The 22993-nt window shown below is 41.3% G+C and overlaps 1 protein-coding gene across 1 annotated transcript in view; it reads right to left on the bottom strand.

Moving 5' to 3' along the window:
* SLC25A13 (solute carrier family 25 member 13) overlaps positions 1-22993 on the bottom strand; it is a 208557-nt gene that overhangs the window by 100018 nt on the left and 85546 nt on the right. The window contains 1 exon segment of the mRNA XM_081243704.1: positions 14291-14406. Coding sequence (XP_081099830.1) covers positions 14291-14406 — 116 coding nt within the window.

Raw genomic sequence — 22993 nt, 5'->3', positions numbered from 1 at the left:
AAGAATATATAAATTGGACATCTTCAAAATTGAAAACTTTTGTACTCCAAAGGATACCATCGACAAAGTGAAAAGACAGACTACAGAATGGGAGAAAAGTTTTGCGAATCACATATCTGATAAAGAACTCTAGAATATATAAAGAATTCTTGCAACTCAATAATAAAAAGACAATTCATCTAATTTTTAAAATGGGCAAAGGATTTGAACAGACATTTTTCCAAAGACAAAATGGCCAATAAGCACATGACAAGATGTTCCAATCATTAGCCTTTAAGGAAATGCAAATCAAATGAGATATCACAATGAAATCACTTTACCCCCACAAGTAGCAAGTGTTGGTGAGGATGTGAAAAAATCTGAAACCCTCATACACTGCTTGTGGGAATGTAAAAATGGTGCAGTGACTTTGGAAGAGTTTGGTAGTTCTTCAAAAAGTTAAACATAGTTACCATGTGACCCAGCAATTCCACTCCTAGGTATATATCCAAGAGAAATGAAAACATATGCTCACATAAAAACTTGTACACAAATTTCATAGCAGCATTATTCACAATAGCCAAAAAGTGGAAACAACCAGAATATCCATTAACTGAAGGATGGATAAACAGTATGTGGTATATCTATACCAATGTGACATCCTCAATAAAAGGAATACAGTACTATTACATGCTACAACATGGATGAACCTTGAAAACATTATACTAAGAAGCTAGTCATGAAACACCACATGTTGTATGATTCCATGTATATGAAATGTCCAGAATAGGCAAATCCAGAGAGACAGAAAGTAGATTAGTGGTTGCTTAGTACTGGAGGGGCTAGGGGAAAATGGGAGTGGGGAGTGAGGATTGCTAAGGTACGGGGTTTCTTGTTGGGGTGATGAAAATATTCTAAAACTGATGATGGTTACACAAATATGTGAACAGATGAAAAAACATTGCATCATACACTTTAAATGGGTGCATTATATCTAAATAAAGCTGTGTTTAAAAAAAAAAAACCTGGAACCCTCAAATCTGCTTCCTACTAGTGAGTGATATTAGGCAAATTACTTACTCTGACTCCATTCTCTCAATGTGTAAAATGGGAGTAAAGTAACTCGAGGGTTGTAGCCAAGTGTGCCCAGTACAATGTTCTAAACATAGTAGGTGACCATTAAAATGGTAAAATTCCAAAATCTAAAGTCTTAATTATAATGAAGATTGTTATCGGGGCACCAAATATTTACAAAAGATACAAAAAAAAAAAAATCAGGCACAGTGTGATTGGAAATATCATAGTTTATACGTGTCTCAAAAAGCAATAATTTCCCTCAAATACTTAAAATCATCCTCTTTTAGCTCATATATTAAAATTTTAAATGAAAAGTGATAAAAAAACTAAGTAATTTCCCATTATGTTTCTGAAAGTATGAAATTAAGAAGGATTAAGAACCACCACTCTTTACTTTGAAGATCTTTCAGATACTAGAAATATTTAATTGGCAAATTACTTGCACATGCCATTAAGTGGTTAGACTGAATTTGTTTTTACAAATTCTATGGCCTCTTATTCCTTAACCTCTACCACACTATAATCTGAAATCATCGAGGTCTTCACTTATGCAAATTTTTACTTTCTATGTTTTTGTTTCCATACAGAATAACTAAATTAATGCACTTTAATTTCCAAAAGATTCACTCTTTGAAGCTGCAAATCAAGGAAAACAAGTTTCCCATTAAAATAAAAAAGGTTCATCAAGCTACATTATTTCAAACACTGAACCACAATCTCTCTCTCATGGATCCTAAAAATTTCATTAATACAATAAACACAAAAAGGATGTTTCAGTTAAACCCGAAAGTAATCCATCCCTCTCAGAGGCAAAGGGAGAGTTGCTGAACAGTGCCCTTTATTTCTCAGCAGCTTCACTGGGGTGCTTTTTCTAATGTGTGCTAAATGCTCAAAGAAAGTTGTGGTTTCGTTTGAAGGGAAATAATATTTCACCCTGCTGATATGGTTAACAACAGCTTATATGGCCATCGTCTTTTAAGCAGGGAGCACAAGACAAATTGTTGAATTCGGAAGTTAAATAGCATAATGGAGTAAGTGGATACAGACCTATCTCTACTGCCACATGGGCCAATATCAAGGTTTGCCATTTCAAACCCTTTTGACAAGTGCCTTTTTCTATTAATCACAGTTAAGGGTCTGAAGAGGAAAGAAGTATTCTGGCTACAATTCAGACTTGCTCCAGGAAGTTCTAGGGGGAAAATGGGTGCCATTAAAACAGTAAGTACAGAATAAGTACTTCACACACTCAGCTCTTCTCATTAAATTGAGATCTCTATAAGCCCCTGTAAACTTTGCATTATTATTACTATCATTCTGAACATGCGGGTACAGTGGTGATAAGTATCTTTCAAAAAATGAGCACACAGGCAGACGTAGCGCTTGCGTACACACACACAGTCAAGCTGAGCTGAATGTTCTTGCGAAGTCATCTGTGGTGTTGGTACATGTAGAAATTAGGGCTAACTTAAACCTCTTCCAGTTCTGTACGTAGAGAGGGATGGGACTACCCTGATATGAGGTCATGTGGCATTCTAGAACACAATATCACCCATCTAGTAGTGCTGGAAGACAAAGCTGTGGTTCCTACGATACCAGTCACCGTCCCCTCTCTGTGCCTGTTTCCACATCCATGAAATAAAGCCATAAATGACACCAGCCGTTGTTCAGCTGCAGTGTGAAACGCGTTCCCTTGGAGAGCTTGTTCAAAACACATTCCCAAGCCCCACGCCCAAATACTCTGATTCAGCAGATTTGCGATGGAGCCAGGGAGCCTGCAGTTGTCATGAACAACTCCCCCCACGCTATTACAACGAGAACTCGTGCTCTGCCTTATTGATAAGAATCCTTCCTATTCTAAAGCCTAATGGATCTATAAATCCTCAAGATTAATTCACTATGTAACTCATCACAGTGAATGCTGGTTAACAATGAAAAATGCTAAAGGCTGGCAGCTATTTAGCATTCGATATTAATCTTCTATCACATGCACTATCTAAATCAAACAGCAAGAGAGGCCAACTGAGATGTTTTCAATCTATCTGCCAGAAAAAAGTTATTTTCAATTGGACAGAATAAATCATTAGCAGTCTTTCATAAAATCAAAAGTAGGTCAGTTAGGGGCTTCCCTGGTGGCACAGTGGTTGAGAGTCCGCCTGCCGATGCAGGGGACACGGGTTCGTGCCCCGGTCCGGGAAGATCCCACATGCCGCGGAGCAGCTGGGCCCGTGAGCCATGGCCGCTGAGCCTGCGCGTCCGGAGCCTGTGCTCCTCAACGGGAGGGGCCATTGTGAGAGGCCCGCGTACCGCAAAAAAACAAAAACAAAAACAAACAAACAAAAAAAACTAGGTCAGTTAAAATGGTGTTTGGAGGTATACAGCAGACTGTGGTCACTGTCCAGATGTGTAAGCTTGCTTTAATCGTCTGTTGTGTTAATTATTGTTAACTTTCCTTACCACTAGAGAGTGACACACCAAAAGACTCCAACTCTTTGAAATTTTTAAAGCAGTACAAAGAATCCTAATTCATTCCCTAAATGCAAGTATAATATCTCTATTGTTTAAAACACCAATTTCCTAAGCTAGTTTCCTTAGACGGATGTTATCAAAAATAATTTTCTTGCAAAAGCATTAACATACATTTAACCCTACTTAAATGCTCAAGAGCAAATGTACTACAAATGTACACCCACAGTGATCCCTTATTAGTATAAAACTGTTTTATTTCAATTAAAATGTCTAACTATCCACCCCCAACATATACCTAAACTGTAATTTTCTCTGAGAACTTCCAATACATTCTTGATTTTGTTTCCTTTATCAACCTATCAGAGCAAAAACAGCCTTGCAACTGTTGGAAGAAATCAGTCATTAGCAGCAAGATTACAGCAAATTTTCCAATTTAGAAAAACTATATTTTTATCTCCTCTTATACTGAAAGAATAATGGTATAATTTTACTATTTTTAAGTGAGCAGTACAGTTTAAAATAGTCAAATTTTCCCAGTGCTCCAAGTTTTAGGATTTACTGTTAGCTTTCTGTTCTCCACACCTTCTTTCCTATTCACAAGTTCTCTTCTCATCTTACACACACACACACACACACACACACACACACACACACACACACACACACACACACACACACACACACAGGGGCAGACATCCCCTGATTCGACCTCTCCATACCGACAGTCTTCTAAAGAACGCTTAACCTTCAGGGTAATTCACTAAGGAGAGGCTTCACATGGTTATTGTGATTTTCTCTCCAATTGACATTCCTCCACCTTCTCAACAGGCCTTTTTTCCCCGCTCCCTATTTTTAAAATAGGGTGATGAAGTAGCAAAAAGTACAATATTTTAGCCATTTGAGCATAGATGATTCTCAAATTATCCCACCAACTGGAAGTGCTCTCTGATACCACTATCTTTCAAAATTGAAGCCATTATGGTCAATCGTGCAAATCCGTATTTAGCTTTTCGTAAGTAGTAGATTTTTGACCCAATGAACTGGAACAGCTTCTGCACAGTCTCTAGGATCTCATACAAGACACTCGGTCCCTGGGCACGCCACAGTCCTCATCAATCTTGAGGTTATTTCCTCTCAAAACTCACACTGCTCTTATTCAATATTCTCATTCTCTATTGGAATGTGTCTTAAGAAAATATACGTGGGTCCCCCCAAAATATGGAATAAAATCTACTATCGGGCAATAACGTCCTCTCGCCAAAATAACTTGTTGTTTTTGTGAAACATCAAAATCAGAATGAATATTAACAAAGAACTTTGCTCAAATAATTGGTCCTTCGGACTCTCAGAACCATTTTCCCCTCAGTTATCGTTTTGAATGTTTCATTTTCTCAGTGTCTTTGCAAAGGTATTAATAAGTGACCTTCTTTGCAGTGAGCTTGAAAAAACTATGGCTAAAGTTCTGTCCTCTTCTACTCCAGTACCTGCATTCCTCTAGTTTTTTACATTTATTATTAAATTTGAGTGTCTACCTTCAAAACTGATCTGCGCACTTCTAGCTCTCATCATTTTCTGCAACTTGAATCAGAATGACTGAAGCGGTTTGTTTCCACATAGTTCCTTGTGTCATCTAGCCTGTCCGTTTTCCCAGGGCATTCCAATTCACTTTCATCACAGCAGGTGTTCCTGCACAAAATCCAACTGTGAACCCAGGAAGGGCCCCTCCGAACACCAACATACACGTCAAAGAATTAACTAGAGAAGGACATTAGAAATCGCTTCATTAGTTCTGTGGATTCTGTTTACGTCTCACATACAAAAAGAAAGGTAGGTTCTGTTCAAATAGCTTGACAAAGTTAATTTACTTTTTCTGCAGGACTTCTCAGAGCCTTCGTAGATTAAAACTTTGGGGCCTTATGACTGTCTAATAGGAGAATCCTCTCTCACACAACGTTAACAGGAGACACCACTTTAAAGTACCCAAACTCACAATATCACTCAATAGTTAAGATTAAAGGACAAGAGGCCACAGCAGCTTATAATACAAAATCAATACTGTGCTAGTTTCTTTTGGATTCCAGGCCAACTGACAGAGCTGAAGCAGCAAGGCAGCCAAGTCTCCCAGTGTAGCTCAGGGCAAAGATTATTTTACAATTGAAGTTTTTAAACAGCAATGCTGGAAAAGTCTTAAATAAGATATATGTCTACTCATTTAGCTGTCCCTCTTTAAAAAGCAGTTCCTATCCTTTGGCAGGACTCCTTTCAGACTTGCTAAAGGCAAATGCTCATTTAGACAAAACACAACTAACAACTGTGGCCATTCATGGACTTCCTAACACTTATCCAGAACCAGAGAGTTGAGAATCCCTGTTGCTAAAGTTCAATGAAAAATTGCAGGCGGACACACACACCACCACCGCCACCGCCACCACCACGATAATGAAACTGGGTGCTTATGTTCACATACTAAGAATGCAAGCTTTACAACTGCATATAAACATTTCATGAAATTTTGTTCAAGAGTAATGAAAAAGATAAGTCAAAGGAAAAGAAAAACATGTGATGGCATTAAGCAAATAAAAATTTTACATTTCAACTTAAGGAAGTATTCTGGTATACAATATACTCTGAATTTTCAGAAGGTCAATTGTGACTTACACTAGACAAAGGTAAGATTCAGGTCCTCCACTACTATTGAGTTAGGCTATTACTGGCATCTATTGCAGATGCAACTACTGAAGAAATATTCATAAATAGGAATAGTTAATGTTAGATTAGCATCATGAAAAAACCAATCACTGGTGGGTGCACTAAATATATCAGATTAACAGTTTCACTAAATACACACACACACACACACACACACACACACACTCTCTTTCTTAAAATTCCTAACAATAATGCTTTGCTTTCCCAGCATCAACAAATAAGAAACTTGGGAAAATGAAAGTGTTGGAAAACCACCCTGTACCAACTTGCTCAGAGGGCAGGTAAGTCCTTTCGAACCCTGACTTTCAGTTCTTCCACTCACAAAATGGGAGTGATCATCCACTTGCCTGTTTCACAGCGGTATGGGAAGCTTAAACAAGGATCACAGACACATCTGCCTCCGGCTTTGCCCCACTCCAACCAATGTAACAAAACCCACCTTTTCCAAGCATCATTCGGATCCTGTCCCTGTCCTCTCAACAACCCTGCAGGACTCCCAATTGCCTCTCCTATCAAATTAAAACTCCTGCTTAGAGGGCTGTGGTGGGTGCACCATCACATGGGGCCCTGGCTCCCAGCACCCACATTTCAATCAAGGGTCTCCTCTACTATCCTCAATCTGCGCAAAGGCCAACTCTCCTTCCCCTCCCACCACTCTGTAATTCCCCCTCCACTCAAAATTCTGCTCACATCAAAAGATAAAGCCTCCTGGGTAAAGCTCACAACAAGTGCATTTCAACAAATTCCTTGGACGTCTCTGTAACCGAGGCAACTTTCTACATGTACTGAGAACTCTAATCCAGGTACATTCTTCCTTATAATTACTTTCCAGTATGGTCATATAAACAAAATCTTAATTCATTCGTGTATTGTTCTCTACTTCTTCATGAAAAATTATTAAATCCCTCTAACGTCTGATAAAGACTGAAACCACAAAGGATAAATCGGCACCTATCTAGATTATAAAGGCAGGCCGTCCTCACAGAGCACAGCCATCACCAGAGGGAGGCAGTGTGGCACAGTGAGTAACGCTTGGCCGTCCTCTGGCTGCTACCTTGGCTCCACCACAGGCAACTCCAGGACCACAGACAAGTTACTTAACCTCCCCAAGGCCATTTCCTCATCAGAAAAATGAGAATTATAATAGTACAGACCTCCTAGGTTCTGAGGGTTAAATAATCAATTACATATAGAGCACTTAGCTCAGGGCGAGTTCATAGTAAGTGATCAATAAACTTCAAGATTAAAATGACAGCTATATCCCTTCTCTCGAGAGATCATGTAAAACCACATGTCACTGGAACAGAACAAACTCAGTAGCTACTCCTGGGTCCCTCTTCTTTCCTTTGATCTCCTTTTTACCACAGTCAGTCAGGAGCCAAGTCAGAGGATTCATCCTCTGGAACGGCCCTGGTGGGGTCCAGTCCAGGCCTGCATTACCCCTGCCTAGACTGTCGAAGCACCTCTCAAGTGACCATCACCTCCAGACCCTGTAGCTCCATCTCTTCCTGCAATACACAGCCCGTATCACGTCACCTTGGTGCACAGACTCCTCCAGGTCTGCTTGGATAGCTTCTATCCCTCCTCTCTACCTAGCCTGCTTTACCTTGTAGATAGAGAATATAAAGTATGATGTCATGTTCTATTTGTTTACTGTCTCTCTCCCTAAAATATCTGATCAGGATTTTTTAGTCTTGCCACTGCTGTATCTCCAGTCCTACAACATAGTAAGCATTCAATAGACACCCCTATCTTTACTTATTCTTCTAACTCACTCATCCAGTTAAATGGCTTCAAACACTATCTATTTGCTGATAACTACCAAATTTCTATCTCCCAAATTCCACACTCAGATATCTAAGTGCCTACTTGACATCTTCACTTAAATATCCAAAGGCATCAAACTAACATATCCAAAAGTGAGCTCCTGTTCTTTCCCCCACCATCCCCAAGCCTGCAGTCCTCCAGGTTATCAGCTGATAACTCCACCCTTCCAGTTGATCTGGCCAAAGAGTTTAGAATCTTTCTTGCCTCTTCTCTCTTCCACAGGCCACGTCCAACCTATCAGAGAACCCTATTGATTCTCTCTTCAATATATCCCTAACCTCACTCCTGCCCAAGCCACCATGATGCCTCATTTGAATTATTGCAATAGCTTCCTAACTGTTCTCTCTCTTCCTGCTCTTGCCCTTCTATAGTTTATTCTCAACCAACAGCCAGAATGATGCTGTTAAAATATAAACCAGATCATGACACTCTCTTGCTAAAAAAACAAACAAACAAACCTCCTGCAATGGTTTCCCAGTTCACTTACCATCAAAGTCAAGTCCTAACCTTGGCCTACAGGGCCTTCCTTGATCAGATCCATTACTCCTCTGAGTTCCTCTCCTACCAGGACCCCCTGTCTCACTCAATTCACATAAGTCCTCCTTGCTCTTCCTCAAATGTGTCAAGAACACTCCAGCCTTCCAACCCGGGCAAAGGCCATTCCTTTCACCTGGGACAGTCTCTTCCCCTCCTTCTTCCTTATTCTATAAGATCAATTGCCTTACTTCTTTCAAATTTGTGTTCAAAAGTCACTTTCTCAATGAAGCTAACCAAACCATATTAGACACAAAGAAAAGAACCTTCTTTGTTTCATAGCTCATTACAAATACCCAAATATCACCACAACCTACCCATTCTACTAAGTGTCTTAATCCCTAGTCTTATCATCAACTTGTGTATGCTCCTGTTAATACTCTGGTGGAAGGGTCAGCAAACTGTTCCACTGGCCACCAGCTGTCTTTGCAAATTAAGTTTTACTGGACCATAGCTACATGCATCCATAGGAACAGCAGAGTTGAGTAGTTGTGACAGAGATCCTATGGCCCACAAAGCCCAAAATATTTACTATTTGGCACTTTAAAGAAGAACTTTGCTGTCCCTGATCTAGAGCCCGTGCTCTGCGACAAGAGAAGCCAACTCAACGAGAAGCCCACGCACCTCAACGAAGAGTAGCCCCCGTTTGCTGCAACTAAAGGAAGCCCGCACGAAGCAACGAAGACCCAACACAGCCAAAAATAAAATAATAAACAAATAAATTTATTTATTTATTTTTTTTTAAAAAAGCACTACCAATAAAAGAAAATGCTGGTAATTTGTACTACATTAAAATTAAGAACTTATGTTCCTCAGGACTCCATGAAGTGGAATAAAAGTGCAAGTCACAGAGTAAAAACATCTGGAAATATACAACCCACAAAGCCCTTGTATCTAGAAAATAGACACATAGTAAAAACGATACTCAAGTGGCCAATAAACAGTTTTTTAAAAGTTGTACAACCCATAAGTAATGAGAAAAATGCAAATTAAAGCCACAGCATGAGATATCACTAAAATGAAAGCAACATAACAGCAAGTGTTTGCAAGGAAGTAGAATAACTAGAACTCTCATACACTGATGGTATGAATGTAAACTGGTACAACCACTTCGGAAAATTGTTTGGTAAGATCTACTGAAAGCTAAATATATACATTTTCTAAGACGCAGCAATTCTATTTTTTTTCTTAATTTATTTTATTTATTTTTGGCTGTGTTGGGTCTTCATTGCTGCGCGTGGGCTTTCTCTAGTTGCTGCGAGTGGGGGCTACTCTGTTGCGGTGCACGGGCTTCTCATTGCAGTGGCTTCTCTTGTTGCAGAGCACGGGCTCTAGGCATGCGGGCTTCAGTAGTTGCAGCACACTGGCTCAGCAGTTGTGGCTCGCGGGCTCTAGAGCACAGTCTCAGTAGTTGTGGCACACGGGCTTAGTTGCTCCGCAGCATGTGGGATGTTCCTGGACCAGGGCTTGAACCCATGTCACCTGCATTGGCAGGTGGATTCTTAACCACTGTGCCACCAGGGAAGCTCTCTACAACCCAGCAATTCTACTCCTAGAAATGCCTACACATATGCACACCCCAAAATACATAAAAGAATGTTCAAAGCATATTAGTAGCAATCAAAACTGGAAATGGGGCTTCCCTGGTGGCGCAGTGGTTGAGAGTCCGCCTGCCGATGCAGGGGACACGGGTTCGTGCCCCAGTCAGGGAAGATCCCACATGCCGCGGAGTGGCTGGGCCTGTGAGCCATGGCCGCTGAGGCGGCGCGTCCGGAGCCTGTGCTCCGCAACGGGAGAGGCCACAACAGTGAGAGGCCCGCGTACCGCAAAAAAAAACCAAAAAAAAAAACTGGAAATGTGCAAGTGTCTATCAACTGTAGAATGAGTAAACGTATTAGGGTAAAGTTATACAATGGAATACTACACAGCAAAGGAAAAGAACAAAATTAAAATACACATAGCAAAAACATGGATGAATCTCACAAATAAAATTTGAGCAAAAGAAGTGAGAATGAAAGAATAAATCCTGTATCACTCCATTTTTATTAAGTTTAAAAGCAAGCAAAATCAATTGATGGTGATAAATATCCCTTGCTACCATTGGAACAGTAACTGGGAAGAGACCTACTGAGTGTTGGTACCACTCTCCTTCTGATCTGGATGGTGGTGAAACAAGTATGTATACTGTGCAAAGTCATCAAAATGTACACTTAGGATTCGTGCATCCTTCTGCATGTATGCTCTACTTCAATAAAGTACACTTGAAAAAATTAAGAGTAAAAAGTCACTATCATATAAAATAGGCTAAAAATGCAAATGAAAAGATTTAGAACAAAATACTTTTTTTTCCAATCACACAGAATTGCAAATTGTTAAGTAGAATTTTCTACTTATACTGATATCATGTTATACACCTGTTGGCATCATAAAATGCACTTACAAATATCGGGTATCAAAATAAGAAAACATGGTGAGAACAAGAAGAGTGGAGATATGTTTTCCCTCAAAGGAAACAGGAGAACATAATGAACTAGATATCAAAGGAACAAAACTGGCCTCATCAAGATCTTTTCATTGTAGCAAACACAAGGAGTGATCTAGACATGAAAATATGGTAAACATCAACAAGGCCTCAGAGAACACGGGGCAAGGCTTCACTGAAATGCGACACTGAAACGCTCCATCTGATTTTTGTTTAGTGTGTATCAGAATCAGCATTAGTGGGAGCGTTAACACTGCCTGCTTGTTGACAAATACCGGTGCTTACTGGGCTTAGTCCTAGAAGCCCTGCTTCAAATGAGCTCTTATGTAGAAACCTAATATGTCAACAGATAAAGAGTGTAACTGCTCTCCTCTGGATGAAATGCAAAGCCGGGAGACATGGGGGATCTGAGGCCACTTGCCAGCCTTCCCTGCAGCCCACGGGAAGGCCCCAGATGACCCACTGTTTAGTGCAAGTACCGTGCTCACCCCGTGACCACAGCTGACCATGCCAACCTGGGAGGTTAAAAAAGGAGCCCTTCCTCTCTCTCGCCATTCCATGCCTACTCCTCCCAAAGACGCACACTCAGGAGGGCAACCTTCTGATATACAGAAGGGTCACTCTTGAGCGAAGGATTTACAGGGAGCTGAGGAAGTAATCAGAGCAAAGAGTGCCACTGTGTGTCTCTCAAACAGCTTCATATGGACAGACAGCCAGGGCACAGATCTGGATTCCCTTATAATACTGTGGGCTATGAGATCAGGATTGACTCGGTAAGTCCACTTTTCTGCCCAGCTCCATTTTTTAAAAAATTTCTTCAACCCCATTACAAGTTTCCTGAAAAACATAACTTATTTGTTAGCTTCTTCTAAAGGTACCTGCTGACAAAACACTCCTAAGGCTGCCACACCTCCCATATGATTGTGTTTACTTGGCAAAAGCCTGTTGTACACAGAACCCACCTCCACTGAATGACTCTACCCGACCTCATGAAAAATGTTAAGTCAGCTATCATTTTGCAATTTGATGGTCATCTGAGTATCTTCTTTGTACTACGCATAGTTCTTTCAGTTTAATCCTAAATGGGGATTAACAGCTCAGAAAAGCCCAGGCTACATTTTATTACACCCACAGGGTGAGGACGCCACTGGCTCCTCATAAATAGATACAGGACATACCCTGTTTGTGTTCTGTGAGACAGGCAGATTCTGGAACAAATTACCTGCAGAAGGCAGGGTATCGAGAGATGGGCTATGCACTCTTCCACCCCAGTCATATGCAGCCGAGGACAGAAGCAGAATTGTAGCCCCCTGGAAGCCCCGATTTCTTACGCACTCTCGTATGTCTTCAGAGATGGGACATTGTTCAACACAGCATAGATAGTAAGAAGAATTCCCAGCTACCTGACCAGTGGTTAAACTGCAAGTTAAAATAAAGGGCTTCTCAAAGAACAAAAAAAAGAAGAAGAAGAAAAAGAAGAAAATCCTCCTTTGTTCTCTCACATTATTTCTTTCAGTAATATTATTTTTATAAAGGCCTTTGTTTTCCACATGGCCCGTTTATGTGCAATAGTCCTGGAAGGTAGGTTATTACCCTGATTTTGTAGATAAGGAAAATAAGGCTCAGAAATCGGAAATGACTTGTCCATCAACAAACAGCTAGTGAGAAGCAGAAACAGTTGTCGTGCCACGTTCTTCCTACAATTCACAGATGACTCCCATCTCCCACATTCTGCTGCTTTACCCGTCATCATAACGTTCTCATCAAACTGACTTCCACTGGGTAAATCAACACCACCACGAGCTAGCTGCTCATTTATTATTTGGAGATTTTAATGGGAACATTTTTATTGGTGTTCCGTTGAAAAGCTGTGGCTAGAGGAACTGGGTGATGGGAGAGGAAAAAACTAAAATTATTCTAGGGATTTTTAAATATCAAATAATCCTCATGAAGTATTAACAGAAAGCATCTGAGCTTCTAGAATACATGAAACAAAACCAGGTAAATATATGTGTTTTTGCCTCTGCCCTGGCTGATCTAGCCTTAAATAACTGTCCTGTCAAATGAACGTGGAGGAATGGGTGGGGGAGGGGAAGGCTGCCTTACCTATACTTTATGTAGTTATTATCTTCATTTCTGATAAGGAAAATAAAGACCTGAAAGGATAATTAACTTGACTCAGAGACAGAAGTGGCAGAGCTGGGAGGAGCTAAGTCTCTCCAATTCCAGAACCATCCAGAACAGATGGTGCTCTATTACACCATCTGTATTTCCCCCATCTGTACATTCCTCACGACGTACAAGTAAGACAAGACCAAGAAGTCTGAATAAATTAGAGACAAGGAACAAAGACATTTAAAATGGGTGCATTACCCATTTCCCCTGAATGCACAATCTGTGTGCCCCAAAAGGGCTCCAAAATTCTCCACCGCAATGCTTTCTACACCAGGTTCACATGCACAGATGACATACGCTGGACACAGCACAGTCCGAGGGAAACGTGGTGTCTTCTGTCCAATGTATTTTCAGTAACCAGTTTATTTTTAAACAAGAACGTACCACTGCCCCACCATGTCCTGGTTTTCCCTTTCTCCTAATGCTTAAGAGACTTCAGGGTTTTCTGCAGCTTGGCAGCTGAGCCCCATGAAGATGGTGCTGCGTCCCCAAATAAAGGCAGGGGCAGCACAGCAGACATGGCCAGCCCAGCCAGAGGGGAACGTGTTATTGAGAAGAACAGGGTTCCCCACGTACCGCTCCAAATTACCATCTCGCACGTTGCCTCTGGACTCAAGCTACTCCATGAGGACAAGGTAAGGGCACAAGGTACTGGGAACATGAATCCCTTCTGTTCTTAGGCACTTTATTAATGTCTTCATTCTAACCATGGAAAGCACTACTGACTGTGAAGGGAAAGAAGCGGACGGTCAAGTCCTGTCTGCCTCTCACCTTCTATGACCCTGCGACTCAGTTGTGCTCCATCCTCCCTCACCTTACAACTAAAGCAGAGCATCAAAACTACTAAGCCAGAAACTTAAGTTTTCACGAAGGGAGACTTTTTTTCAAGAACTGGAGCCTCAAAACACCGAGATATCTTTGTTAAAAGGGATAGGCTAACTTCTTAAAACCATTTCCATACACTTCATTCTTGGGGAAAAAAACCAAACCGCTCACACAGGTCTGCACTTCCTTAGGTGTGCACACACTCACGCCCCTTACCAAAAGTAACTTCTCCTTTGCCAGCTTTGTCAAACAGCTGGAAGGCCACCACGAACAAAGCATCTGGGGCACACAGGACAGATTCAAATGCCACAAATTCTTGAAAGGATATTAATCTGCAACACAAAACAAGTACAAAGCATGAAGTCAGTAGCTTGTGGAAGATAAAAGCATACACAAATATACACTAAGGGAAAAAAATAAAACGTCACTGTCAAAAAATAAAATTCACACCTAAAAACACATATAAACACTTAGCATTTCCTTTTACAGAGTGGACTGAAATAACAACACACAGAATCTAAAAGACACAACAGATTTGAAGATATGATGACACATTAATTCTAAAAATAAAGCTTAGACACTTTAGATTACTATATGGTTGTTAACAACAAAATAGACCAGCTCAGTCATTCATTAATACCTTCCTACACCATGTAAAAATGGTTCACAAAGATTCATTCATTACTGATATCCACTGACCACATGAGGATTGAACTAAAGGATGATATTGGGGCGGGCCATGAAACTGGCCATGAAATATGACCCCAAGGCACTTTCAGTCTGGTAAGACAGATAACACTAGTCTAGAATACTATACAGGAAAGACAAACCATAAGACAGGAACCAAGATGATGATAACAGAATTTTGGTAGGAAACCAAAGAAAGCTTTGTGGCAGAGATGGAATGTGAGTTGGGTCTCGAAAAATTAGTGAAATTCAGGTATGCAGTAATGGGCATAGAAAGGGGGTCACCTTAGGCAGGGGAAATGCCTGCAGAAAGGCAGGTGCAAGAAAGCTACGGAGTGTGCAAGGAAAATGTGAGGAACTAATTTTATCTGGACAGAAAAGTACATAAGAGAACACTGTGAAATGAGATCAGACGTTCAGAGATGCAAGTTTCTGAGCAGGGTCATGATATGATCACATCTATCCATTAGGAGGTGCAGAACAGGCCACAGATGCTTTGACTTCCAAGAAGTAAATAAATCCACAAAGGCTGTCTTAGAACTAAGTTCTTTGCCACTATTTTGTATTTTAAATGTACAAATATTTCAATGATACATTGGGATAGTCCAAGTCTCTAGGATATAGAAGGAGAAAGAAAACAGAAGTGCTTTCCCATGTTTCACAGGACACTTAATTACTTCTGAAATCTTATAGAGAGAACACATTTTTATACAAAGTAAGTGCTACAACATTAACTTAGCTATTTCCCAGAATGCCACCTGATTATAAGAATGCCACAAAGAAAGGAAAACTCTGGTGTGTTCATTACATGGTCTCTATGTCATTCACCATCCAAAAACACATCCTTCCGAACGCAGGGGAACATTCAGGAACGGCACGTATTACAGAAGAACACTTGCCCAGGACATTTTCTCCTCGACTATAGAGTCTGTCTCACTGAGAATCTTGTGTGTGTGAGCAGGACCAGGGGCAGGTGGGGATGGCAAGGGAAACACATATGAGTGGAAGCTTCCCGGCTGGCCTCAAGGAGCTGACAGCCTGCTGGGGGAAGGAGAGGTAGTCATGTGCATATAACCCCACCAGAACGCGAGCTGAGTATCAAAAGTAGAAGAAGAAATAAAGCATCAAGGGGCACAGAGGAGAAGTGATTTATTCTGCCTTAAGGAATAAATAAATAAATAATAAATTAAGGAATAAATCTAAGGAAATTAAGGAATGCTCCACGAATCTGTGGCATTTAAAGAACAAATTTTAAAGCTGAAAAGATCTTAGAGATCATCTCCTTCCACCTCCTCATTTTACTTTTGAGAAAACTATTAGAAGTTATGGCTCGTGCACGGTGAAACAATTGGCTTCTGGCATTTTGGCCGGAAAACCAAGTGTCCTGGGTCCCATTTGACTGAGACAGAATTCCAATCAGTATGGGAGGATGGAGAGAGGAGAAAAGAGAGAAGGGTAGGGGGAGGACGATCCACACCGAGGAAAGAACTAAGTACAGAGGGGTGTGCTGTATTTATAGAAGGACAAAGGTGTTACTGACCCTGCATCTAATGGTCCTGCCGAGTCAAAGAGTGGTTGAGCTATCATGCCAGCCACCTGTAAAGGCCTTTAAAGGCCAGTTACAGCATCCTGACATTTTTTTTTTTGCAGGCAGCGAGAAGTCACTGGAGGTTTTTAGGGTTAATAAATACCAGGTTCATATCTTTATTTTAGAAAAGGAACTGCTGTGGAAGATGAATTTAACAGAGGAAAGATGAGATGCGGGGAGACAGCCTGACAGCTAGAGACAGCACGGGTCTAAACCAGAGCTGGAGCACTAGCATTGGAGAAAGGGGAAAAGTGGAGAAATACAACTTAGATAATGGAGTGGGATGATGACACCACCACCAAAGATAAAAAATAAAAAAGGAAAAATAAGGGAATCGTGAGAGAGTAAGACCAACTCTAACCGTGTTAAACTGGAGATACCCATGGAACAGTGAAGTATGGTATCCAGCAGGAAACCAAAAGGACTAGTGTGGACCTCAGGAGAAAGGTGAATATGGGTTGAACTATGTCCCCCCAAAAATCCACGTTGAAGTCCTAACCTCAGAATGCAATCGTTGCAAATGTAATTGGTTAAGATGAGATCCTACTGGAGTAGGGTGGGCACCCAATCCAAAATGACTATAGTCCTTATGAAAAGGGGAAATCTGGACCCAGACGTGCACACAGGGAGAGCGCCACTTGAAGATGAAGGCAGAGATCAGGGTGATGCTTCTACAAACCCAGGAATGCCAAAGACTGCCAGCAAACCACCCAAATGAAGCTAGGGAAGAAGCATGGAACAGGCCCTCAGAAGGAAGCAACCTTGCTAACACCTTGGTCTCAGCCTCTGGAACTGTGAGACAATAAAATTCTTTTCTTTTTTTTTCTTTAAGCCACCTAGTTTGTGGTGCTTTGTTATGACAGCCCTAGCAAACTAATATTAATACATAGGCCAAGACTGGGAACAAAGAACTAGGAGTTTTTAAACAAAGGCTACTTAAAGCTGTGAATGATACTGCCCAGAAGCATTTCACTTAGGGATGCACGCTCGCCCAGCTCCAGACCACTGAAGCAGCAGCACAGAGGAGAAATGTGTTTCTGCTTGGCTGCTTTCTTCTCGCCACCACTCCTCACACCCCAGGACCTCCTCAGAGCAGCACCAACAACCATACAGCCACACACTCATCAGCTGAACTTGCTGGCAGTTTGTCAAGGCAAAAAACAATCACATTCGATAAATTATCTCTGCATAGATGGTGGGTGAGTTAAGACGAATCACACAGTGTGTTATGTAGAAACAGGACATTTCTTAAATTTAATCATCTGAATAAAGAAAGGCTTAAATACCAGAAAAAGGATCTCATTTCTCTCAAAATGGTATGAGAAACCTGAAGGCCATCTATATCGGCGAACAGATCCTCCTCTGGCAATGTCAGTGTGGTTTCCAAACCATAACTGGCCAATGAATGCTCTGGTATTTTAGGCATGTTACAGATACCAAAAAGGTATGTAATTTGGTAATCCTGTTAGATACAAGTATTATACATCTATGTAGGAGGTATACAGATGAACTATGAAATCATAATGTTTTACTGTTCATCAAGATCATTTTGGATTTTCAAGGTAATCTAACTAGAAGGCTATCAGAATAATTATATAGTACTATATTGATTTACAGCGTGATAGCTAAAAACATTTATATATGTATATATATTTTTTGTGTAAACAGTATTCCAGTCTTGCTTTACAGATTTTATGGGTATTAACGTAAGTTATAACAAAGGATACAAGCTTAATCAAGTTCAGACCTGGCTGGTGAGCTCACTTAGTTCCTTTTCCGCCCTCAACTTCCCAAACTTCTTTGACAATGTTAGATGCCCTCTAAAATAAATCACACAGCTCTGATGAGCTCTGCAACTAGCATCTAAGAGGAACAGTCACAATATGACACTAATGCTCACCTGCAGCAACTAATAGCGCGATACGGGTCAGCTGACATGGAAGCAAACACAGAAGTCACATTTTCACAGGCTTACACCACTCAAGATTAGGGGACATACTGGCACAAAAACAGAAATATAGATCAATGGAACAGGATAGAAAGCCCAGAGATAAACCCATGCACATATGGTCACTTTATTTTTGATAAAGGAGGCAAGAATATACAATGGAGAAAAGACGGCCTCTTCAATAAGTGGTGCTGGGAAAACTGGACTGCTACATGTAAAAGAATGAAATTAGAACACTCCCTAACACCATACACAAAAATAAACTCAAAATGTATTAAAGACCTAGGGCTTCCCTGGTGGCACAGTGGTTGAGAGTCAGCCTGCTGATGCAGGGGACATGGGTTCATGCCCCAGTCCGGGAAGATCCCACATGCCGCGGAGCGGCTGGGCCCGTGAGCCATGGCCGCTGAGCCTGCGCATCTGGAGCCTGTGCTCCGCAACGGGAGAGGCCACAACAGTGAGAGGCCTGCGTACCGGAAAAAAAAAAAATGTATTAAAGCCCTAAATGTAAGGCCAGACACTATAAAACTCTTAGAGGAAAACATAGGCAGAACACTCTATGACATAAATCACAGCAGGATCCTTTTTGAACCCCCTCCTACAGAAATGGAAATAAAAACAAAAATAAACAAATGGGACCTAATGAAACTGAAAAGCTTTTGCACAGCAAAGGAAACCATAAACAAGACAAAAAGACAACCTTCAGAGTGGGAGAAAATATTTGCAAATGAAGCATCTGACAAAGGATTAAACTCCAAAACTTACAAGCAGCTCATGCAGCTCAGTATCAAAAAAACAAACAACCCAATCCAAAAATGGCGAGAAGACCTAAACAGACATTTCTCCAAAGAAGACATACAGATTGCCAACAAACACATGAAAGGATGCTCAACATCACTAATCATTAGAGAAATGCAAAGAAAAACTACAATGAGATAACCTCTCACACCAGTCAGAATGGCCATCATCTAAAAATTTACAAACAATAAATGCTGGAGAGGGTGTAGAGAAAAGGGAACCCTCTTGCACTGTTGGTGGGAATGTAAATTGATACAGCCACTATGGAGAACAGTATGGAGGTTCCTTAAAACACTAAAAATAGAACTACCATACGACGCAGCAATCCCAATACTGGGCATATACTCTGAGAAAACCATAATTCAAAAACAGCACCACAATGTTCGCTGCAGCTCTATTTACAAGAGCCAGGACATGGAAGCAACCTAAGTGTCCATCAACAGATGAATGGATAAAGAAGACATGGCACATACATACAATGGAATATTACTCAACCATAAAAAGAAACGAAACTGAGTTATTTGTAGTGAGGTAGATGGACCTAAAGTCTGTCATACAGAGTGAGGTAAGTCAGAAACAGAAAAATAAATACCATATGCTAATGCATATATATGGAATCTGAAAAAAAAAGGTTCTGAAGAACCTAGGGGCAGGACAGGAATAAAGACGCAGATGTAGAGAATGGACTTGAGGACACGGGGACGGGGAAGGGTAGGCTGGGACTAAGTGAGAGAGTGGCATGGACATACATACACTACCAAATGTAAAATAGATAGCTAGCGGGAAGCAGCCACATAGCACAGGGAGATCAGCTCGGTGCTTTGTGACCACCTAGAGGGGTGGGATAGGGAGGGTGGGAGGGAGATGCAAGAAGGAGGAGATATGGGGATATATGTATATGTATGGCTGACTCACTTTGTTATAAAGCAGAAACTAACACACCATTGTAAAGCAATTATACTCCAATAAAGATGTTTAAAAAAAAAGTACATCTATGAGAAAGTGCACAAACCAGTGAAAAAAAAAAGATAAGGGGAGAGTAGGTTTCCAACTACTCTATTTCATGGTTCCGACACAAGCAGAGATTTTTTTAAGCAAGTCATTTTTGTTCTCCAAACCACCAGAGCTATTGTTCTTCTGAAAGCCATTTATAACAGCAGCTACGTTACAAGTCCTTTAAAGTCTCGGTAAAACAGCTACAGCACTACATACTGCAGTCATATACTGAGCCAAGGAGGAAAGGATTAAAAGTGGTGTGCCTCTGGACATTATGCTTAGGATGATGTAAGATTACATGTCTACTATAGACAGAGGAAGATACTAAAAGGATACATACCAAAATGATGTCAGTGCTTTTTACATTAGCATAACTGTAGGCTTCCTTCCCCGCCCCTTCTCAACTTTGCAAGGGATAGCTCTCAGCCTGGAAAGACTTATAATAGAGAATATAGATGGAAAATTATGATATTATAGAAAAAAATGGTAGGTAATATACGAGAACTGGAGATAAATTACTCCACGAATTCAGAGGAGGGAAAGATTGTTGTTATATTGAGAAAAAGGAGGAGATGGAGAAAGTCTGTGAAATTAGGAACACATGACATCAGAGGGAAGATGTGACCATGTGGTCATGTAACATCAGTCTTGTAAAAGAGGGGAGATGATCAAGTAGAGATGGCAGGTGGGGAAAGGAAAGGCCACAGACTCCAATTCAGTGCCTGCTCTATGTGCTGAGTGCAGGCCAGTGCTGGGAACACATAGATGAAAAGTGCAATTTCTGCCCCAAACAACTGGAGGTCTGGGTGGGTAAACGGTGAGCCAGGAACCAAGGAAGGAAGGCTGGAGATGAAGAGCCACAAGAAGTGCAAGTGTGCTGGAGGGAGGGCAAGCACAAAGGAAGGTATGGAGTTCATAATGGCAGATAAAATCTGGAACTTTTAGTGACATGATGAATTTGTGCTTCAGACCCTTAAATCTGGCAGAGGAGAGTTAAATGAACTGGAGGGCGAAGAGCCTGGAGTTGGGTAGATTGTTGGTTGAATCCAGGGAAGAATCATGAAGATCTGAAGGAGAAAGAAAGGCTCCTTACGACAAGAGGATAGAAGTTTATGGCACTACACTCTCCGGAGGACAATCCAACAATACAGCAAGAGTCTTGATAATGCCCACACTCCTTGACACCACAATCGCTCTTCCAGGAATTTACCCTAAAACATAATCAATTAATGTGTGCAAACTTTTTTTGGGGGGGGGCGCGGTACGCAGGTCTCTCACTGTTGTGGCCTCTCCCGTTGTGGAGCACAGCCTCCGGACGTGCAGGCTCAGCGGCCATGGCTCACGGGCCCAGCCGCTCCGCGGCACATGCGATCTTCCCGGACCGGGGCACGAACTCGTGTCCCCTGCGTCAGCAGGCGGACTCTCAACCACTGCGCCACCAGGGAAGCCCAATGTGTACAAACTTTTATCTACAGGAAGGATCAAGCAGCATTGTTGATAACAGTGAAAAAAGTGAAAACAACCTCAATATGCAACAATTCATGACTGATTAAATAAAGGACCATTCATACACTGAGAACTGTCCAACCACTACAAACTGCAATAAACAAATTCATGTTATTAAGCACAAAATCGGTTACACAAATGTATGTAGAAAACAAGCCCATTTTGTTAAAAACAGACAAAAATGGTATCTTATACACACACAAAAGGAGTCTGAAGGATGAACACCAAAGTGTTAGTCATGGGTGTATCTCCAGGTAGTTAAAATATTAGAAATTTAAGGTTTTTTCTTTTTGCTTGTCCATATTTTCTAATCTTTTCAATAACACACACATTGAATTATTTGCGTAGTAAGGAAGAGAATAAAAATTTCTATGAAACAAAACAGCAAGCACCTAAGTTTGGGTAGTGGCAGAGGGACTGAATAAAATGGGTGGGGGTGGGGAGAGCTGAAAAAAGAAGCAAACAATCGAAAGACTCACACTAACTCTGGCCATCCAAGGTGGATAAGCTCCAGTTCTCTTCCTCCCTGCTGTTGCTTACTCTCGCTCAGCAATGGCTTGTACCCTGTGTGGTCCCTCTCATCTCCCACCTGGCTCCTATCTCCAGGCCAACTCCGCGGCTATTAAAATTTAAGCAACTGCACATAAGGAGCTGATCTGTTTAGACTTTAGGAAGTTTGGTAATAGACAATGCAGCATATCAAAATCCAATTACCACTTTTCCTTAAGGTTCCTAACCATAAGAGTGCTTCACAAAAATAACTTCTCCTTATAACCTTCTTGCGTGTGTTACAACAGAAGCCAAACAACTGTGCAGGATTAATGGCAGAGATAAAAGTAAAATCTAGCTCCAAAAACTGGGTTCCAACCACCAGACCACCCAGGTTCAAGTATCTGTGAATGTCAAGAGAAAAAAACAAAAAAACCAAAACAGGGCTTCCCTGGTAGCGCAGTGGTTGAGAGTCCGCCTGCCGATGCAGGGGACACGGGTTCGTGCCCCGGTCCGGGAAGATCCCACATGCCACAAAGCGGCTGGGCCCGTGAGCCATGGCCGCTGAGCCTGTGCGTCCGGAGCCTGTGCTCCGCAACGGGAGAGGCCACAGCAGTGAGAGGCCCACATACCGCAAAAAAAAAAAAAAAAAAAAAAAAACAGAACTGGGCTCTCCTGTGATGGCCAGTTTATCAAAACAGTTTTGGCCTCCATGACTTTAACATCTTTAATAGCTTTGGGGGTTTTCCAGTTCTTTTATCTCCCTCCCAAATGCCCTGGAAATATACATTGTTCAGGCCCCCAAACATATACATACCCCGCACTTATCATGTGCCAGGCAATGCCCTAGGCACTAAGGGTACTATGAAAATGAATAAGATTGACAGAATCCATGTTCTCAAGGAGT

The sequence above is a fragment of the Mesoplodon bidens genome, assembly GCF_964165515.1.
Source record: "Mesoplodon bidens genome assembly, chromosome: 9".
Lineage (NCBI taxonomy): Eukaryota > Metazoa > Chordata > Mammalia > Artiodactyla > Ziphiidae > Mesoplodon > Mesoplodon bidens.
The sequence above is the reverse complement of the archived record's forward strand: the minus strand, read 5'-3'. Positions and strand labels throughout refer to the sequence as shown.